Source organism: Phyllostomus discolor, chromosome 6 (genome assembly GCF_004126475.2).
Source record: "Phyllostomus discolor isolate MPI-MPIP mPhyDis1 chromosome 6, mPhyDis1.pri.v3, whole genome shotgun sequence".
In the NCBI taxonomy this organism is placed as follows: domain Eukaryota; kingdom Metazoa; phylum Chordata; class Mammalia; order Chiroptera; family Phyllostomidae; genus Phyllostomus; species Phyllostomus discolor.
The window spans coordinates 50871833-50878263 of NC_040908.2; the positions used below are offsets into that span (position 1 = coordinate 50871833).

General features: G+C 41.4%; 1 protein-coding gene across 10 annotated transcripts in view; it reads left to right on the forward strand.

The window, feature by feature from the left end:
* ALMS1 (ALMS1 centrosome and basal body associated protein) overlaps nt 1-6079 on the forward strand; it is a 171220-nt gene extending 165141 nt beyond the window's left edge. For 9 of the 10 annotated variants that reach the window (XM_036028144.1, XM_036028146.1, XM_036028140.1 and 6 more), the window contains 2 exons: nt 4363-4462; nt 5727-6079. In XM_036028144.1, coding sequence (XP_035884037.1) covers nt 4363-4462; nt 5727-5771 — 145 coding nt within the window. In that variant the 3' untranslated portion in view covers nt 5772-6079. Of the gene's footprint in view, nt 1-4362; nt 4463-5288; nt 5472-5726 lie in introns of those variants that run through there. The other variant, XM_036028141.1, reaches the window with a different exon arrangement.
* Nucleotides 6080-6431: the final 352 nt, after the last annotated feature.

A 6431-nucleotide genomic window follows, 5' to 3' on the forward strand; every position in this document is an offset into this window, starting at 1 on the left:
GTCAATCCATACTGTTGCAAAGGGTAAATTTTTATTTTTTATGGCCAAGTAGTATTCCACTGTGTAATTTCCCATAGTTGTTTTATCCACTCATTTACTGATGGACACTTGGGCTACTTCCATGTCTTGGCGATTGTAAATAACGCTGCAGCGAACATAGGGGTGCTTATGTTCTTTCAAATTAGCATTTTGGGTTCCTTCAGATATATTCTCAGAAGTAGGATTGCTGGGTCAAAAGGCAGATCCATTTTTAATTTTTTGAGGTGTCCACATACTGTTTTCCACAGTGACTGCACCAGTCTGCATTCCCACCAACAGTGCAAAAGGGTTCCCAGGGTCCCATAGGTTTGGGATTGTTGTATCCTCATTTTCATTTGCATCAGGTATTTTGATTTCTTCCTGATCTCATTGTTGACCCAGTCATGGTTTAATAATGTTATTTACCTAACATGTCTTCGTGTGTTTTTCAGTATTCTTCTTGTGATTAATTTCTAGTTTCATAGCATTATGGTCAGAGAAGGTGCTTGATATGATTTCAGTCATCTTAAATCTATTGAGTCTTGTGTCCTAACATGTGGACTATCCTAGAAAATGTACCATGTGCCCTTGAAACGTATGTATATTCTGCTGCTTTGGGGTGAAATGCTCTGAAGATGTCAATTAAATCCATTTGATCTATGGTGTCATTTAAGGCCACTGTCTCCTTGTTGATGTTATGCCTGGAAGTTCTATCCATTGAAGTCAATGGGGTGTTAAATCCCCAATTGTGACTGTATTTCTCTTGATCTCTCCCTTTATGTCCATCAAAATTTGCCTTATATACGTAGGTGCTCCCATGTTGGGTACATAAATGTTTCCAAGGGTTAAGGCCTCATGTTGGATGTTCCCTTTATCAGTATGTAGTGTCCTTCTTTGTCTCTTACTAGCCTTGGTTTTAAAGTCTGTTTTTTAGGATATAAGTACTGCTGCCCCAGCTTTTTTTTTTCCTTTCCATTTACATGAAATATCTTTTTCCATCCTTTTACTTTTAGTCTGTGTGTATCTTTCAGTCTGAGATGTGTCTCTTGGAGGCAGTATATATATGGGTCTTATTTTCTTATCCATTCAGCTACCCTGTGTCTTTTGGTTGGAGTATTTATACCATTTAGATATAAGGTACAAATATCTAAATGGCTTATCTATCAATATGTATCTATCAATATAAGTACATATCTATCAATATAAGATTGTTGATAGGTATTTAGCCCATTTTATTGTTACACTATTTTCCTCCTTTTTTTTCTTTCTTTTTCTTCTCCTTAAAGCAAGCCCTATAACATTTATTGCATTATTGGTTTGGTGTTAACAAAGTCATTTAGCTTTTTCTTGTCTGGGAACCTCCCTATTTCTCCTTTGGTTTTAAATGATAGCCTTGCTGGGTCAAGTAGCCTTGGTTGTAGGTCATTGCTTTCATCACTTTGAATATTTCACACCACTCCCTTCTGGCCTGAAATGTTTCTGCTGAGAAATCAGATGGCAATCTCATTGGTGCTCCCTCGTAGGTAACTACCTGCTTTTCTCTTGCAGCTTTTAGGATCCTCTCCTTGTCATTGCCTTGTCATTTTATTGATGTGTTGCTGTAGGCCTCTTTGGGTCCAACTCGTTTGAGATTCTCATAGCTGTATTTATATATCTTTTTCTTCACCAGATTAGGAAAGTTTTCAGTCATTATTTCTTCAAACAGGTCCTCAATCCCTTGCTCTCTCTCTTCTCCTTCTAGTAATCAGAGGACGCAGGTGTTATTACACTTCTTGTTGTTCAAAATGTTTCTTAAGCTCTCCTCATTTTTTAAAAAAATTCTTTTTTCTTTTTGCTACTCTGCCTGGGTGTTTGTTTGTTTTGGTTTTTTACCTTATCTTCCAAATCACTGATTTGATCCTCTGCTCATCTAACCTACTGTTTATTCCTTCCAGTGTATTATTTATTTCAGATATTTTATTCTTTATTTCTGACTGGCCCTTTTTTATGGTTTCTATGCCTTTTTTTCATGCTGTTGAGTATCCTTATAATCATTACTCTAAACCCTCTATCTGATAAACTGTTTGTCTCTATTTCATCTAGTACTTCTTCTGGAAAATTGTCTTGTTCTTTCATTTGGGGCCTCTTTCTTTGTCTTCCCTTTACGTTGGCTTCTTTGTATTTCCCACCATAGTTGTTAAACCATCAGTGATATAGCCTCAACCTGTAATCAGCAGCCTGGCTTAAGCTCCACAGGGTAGGGCAGAGTAATTCCTGTGGGCAAAGCTATTGCTTCCCTTCAGGTTGATGCCACTTGGAGAGGAATGCTCTGCCTGAGAAAGATGGCCTCAGTAGCGTGAGGAATAACTCAGCATAGGCATCCTGGCAGCTGTTCCTTTAGTTGTCTCCCCAGAGCCACCAACCCCAAACTTCCCTTGGGTGTCTCTAGTCCACTCTGCCCTCCCTCTGATAGACCCAGAGTAAGTAGCTGCAAACAAAATTTTGTGTGTGGGCATTTTAAGGGACTGTCTGCATCTCCAGCAGTCTCTTCCTGGCAGACAGAAACCCTGCTGCTTTTCACAGCTGGATGTTTTCTGGGTTTCTTTTTGGCTCTGTTGCTAGGGGCTGGTGAGCCCAGCTTGGGGTTTAGACCCCACACTTCTCAGTGCAAAACCCCCTCAGCCACTGAAATACCCCTCTGGAACTTCAGCTGCCGCCCGTGGGAACCCACCCAACCCTCTGGCGCCTCCTCCACATTTCCTACCAGTCTCATTGTGCTGAAGTGTTTTCTTCAGTCTGTCTTTGGTTATAAGGCTTCTCTCCAGCTAGTGTTCAGTTGGTTATTCAGGATGATTTCTCTACAGTTTGGCTATAATTCCAGATTGGTCCTGGGAGTTGGAAGTTAATGTAGCTTTCACTTACTACTCCATCATCTTGGATCCTTCTCCATGAACAGTGACTCTTACAAGTGTATACTTACTCCTTTTTGTTCTCTTTCCTGACCTCCACTTTTGCTTTTTCAGTTTGTGATCACCTTCACTATGTCCAAAATGGAATTCCCATTCACTCCCATACTTGCTTGGGACACCCACTCACACGGCCAGAAAGCTGGGGAGCAGTCACTTTACCTATCATTGCACATGCTCGCAGCTTGCACATCCTGGAGATCAGGCTTCTTGATTGCTCTGGAAGCCTCTTCTCACTCCTGGTGTGGGCTGGCCTCCACTCACAGAAGACTGCTGTTCTCCCCACCTTTGCTCTCTGCCTGCTTTGATCTCTTTTCCACAGAGCCTCTTTTTTCAGTGATTTTCAATGATTTTTTTTCAGATATAGAAAATGTTGGAAAATGCAGAGAAAAGTTGAAATAAGAAAATACATATCACTTCCTCTTCCTTTCATTAAACATAACTCACACTATTCCTGTGTCTGGCAGGAGTGGGGGTTCTGCAGAGAATTACTATTAACACACACTTTTCCCCAAATTTACTGATCAAACTAATTAATATATACAGGTTTGAATATTTTCCCATAACACTAAAAATTCTTTGAGACATCTTTTTATGCTTTGTAATAATTTTATTTTATTCCATAATCTGTTTAACTATTTTTGTTGGAAATTTAGGTCATTTTCAATTAGAGTGTGTTTACCAAGTGTATGTTCGATCATGTTCCTCCCTACTTAAAATCAGTGACACCAATTCCTAATAGGACAGAGCCCACGTTTTCACATCGCTGTGAGACCCTCCACCGCCTCCCTCACCTCCACCCCATCTGCTTCCCACCTGTTCCCCTACACCCCTCTGTGAAGCTCTGACTTACCATTACTCCCTTCTCCTCCCATCCCCTTTCTGCTCCTATTTTTCAAGACCCACCTCAGACTCAATCTCCTCTCTGGTCTTCGTCAACCTACTTCACTTAGAATAAGTTTTTTCATTTCCTATAATATTGTGTAACATTTTAGAGATATGACTGTTATTGAACTTTCTCCCCATTATTACCCTTATGTTTAAAAATATAATAGTAATACATGTTCATTATTCATATTAAAGATGTACATTTTTTGCATATAGAGTGAAAAGCAGGTTATTTCCACCCCTTGATCCCACTCCTTTCGCAGAAGTAAATACTGTTAGCAGGATTTTATTGTGTTTTTGTTTGTCTTCCCTTCCAGATCATAAGCACCCCAGGCCAGGATTCTTTGTGTCCAAGTGTCTAACAGGACGCTGGGCACACAACAGGCCCAGGGCCTGACTGTGAGGGACTGAATGCGTTGAGAGCAGTAGAGCTTAGTTGAGAAGACACCATGTGCCCCTGTAGTCAGGTAACCTCGCTGCTTTCTGTCTTTCCACTGGTGCCATTTCTAAGGATTTATGAGCAGCTCCCAGAAGTACAGAAAAAGAGAGAAGAGGAAAAGAGGAGACTGGAACATAAGTCATACCGGTTGCGAGCCCAGCTGTATAAAAAGGTCAGTCAGTCCTAGAGTGGGATTGGTCGGGTTTGTCAGAAGGAAAAGAAATTGAGAGAAACACATCTAACCTGTTTGATTGACTGCGTGTGGGGAGTGAACTTAAGCTCATAATGTATCATATACCACCGCTGAAATTTAGAAGATAAAAGCACCTATGACTAGATTTCAAATCTAAAAATAAAAATGCAAGTCTAAAATGAAACCTTCCATGCATACATTTGGAAAGAAGCCAAATTTCATCTTTGGGAGTCAATTTAGATGTATATCATGATAGAAATGTTGGGTTTTTATTGTCTAGTAGAATTGTTTTGTTTTGTTTTTATTTTAAAAAAAATTTATTTATTTTTTAGAGAGAGGGGAAGGGAGGGAGAAAGAGGGAGAGAAATATCGATGTGTGGTTACCTCTCATGTACCCCCCACCAGGGACCTGGCCTGCAACCCAGGCACGTGCCTGGGAATCAAACCTGCGAGCCTTTGGTTTACAGGCTGGCACCCAATCCACTGAGCCACACCAGCCAGGGTGAATTGTTGGTTCAGTTCAATTGTTTCGTTTTTATTCCAAAGTCCCAGATGGTAGTTTTATACCTCTAGAACTTTTACAATAAACTGGAAAAAGTCCCAGTATAGCTTAAGCATAGGTGGCTTGGGGAGCCAGAGCCTCGAGGCCACACCATTTCCTGCCCATGGCCCCAGCACAGTCAACAGTGCTGCAGATCCCGGGACCACACAGGCCAGGGGACTTGCTAGCAATTATTCCTTGAGAAACAAAATCAGCTACTATGCCTGGAGGCCCATATCCTTCACTGTCCTGGTTATTTCCCAGCCCCCTCTCTTCACCCCAAGAGGACTCTGAAGGTCATAAACCAAAAGACAAGTTCATACCAGACCGATGTGGGATTGGAAAACTGCCTCTGAAGCACACCCCAAAGCTCGGGCTGGGCCCCCTCAAGTGGACAGGCCCCAGGCACTGTGTCAGCCTCTCTTTGTGCTTGTGTGTTTGTGAACTGGATGGATCAGTCTATCAGGATTATAGAGATCTGTATCTATATAGAAATAATAGATATTGATTATAGATCATCTTTCCTAAATACTTCAGAAACAATTTTTGTATAATCACCATAGTTTCTGTAGTTGGGGAAGACAGGTGAACAAGGTCTGGGCAGAACCAGCTGGCTCAGCGACAGGTCTGCAGTGAGGAGCAGAAACATCTGCCTCTGACCGCAAGTTGCTAACCTCTTCCTGCCTGTGTTTCCTTCCACAGAAAGTGACCAACCGACTCTTGGGAAGGAAAGTTCCCTGGGACTGACATAAAATTATTTTCTTCAGAGCCTTGGAATTTTATTTTATCAACCCGAAGAAGCACATTCCTTAGTTTTTATGAGTCTGGTGTAATAAAACTAACTCCTTATCCATGTGTAATTGAGAAGCAGTGACCTTTCAGTCTGCGGCGGAGTGGTGATTATTAATGGTTGGGAGCAACACTCTCTCTACAGTGGCCTTGTCCACAGGGATGTTTGCTATAACCATATTATCTCTTAATTTCAGCCAAGAAATAGTCCCTTTTTGTATGTGCTTTTGTACTTTTAGAAAATAAATACCTTCTTATTTGCTCATTGTAAAGCAAGTCACAGAGGGTCACTTCTTTCCCTTCTAGAGATGTGCAGGGGACTGTGTAATGTCCCCCCTGAAGCACACTGGGTGCCCCAATCTAAAAGGTCAGGCAATCCCTGGCCAGGTAGCTCAGCTGGTTAGAGCGTCGTCGTGATACACCAAGGTTGTGGGTTCCATCTCCAGTCAGGGCACACACAAGAGTCAACCAATGAATGCATCAATAAGGGGAACAACAAATATTCTCATTCTCTCTCTCTCTGTCTCTCTCTGTCTCTCTCTCTCTCTCAAATCAATGTTAAAAGATAAATAAAAGGATCAATCAAGGGAAATGGTCTGTGAGGGTGAAATGTGGCCT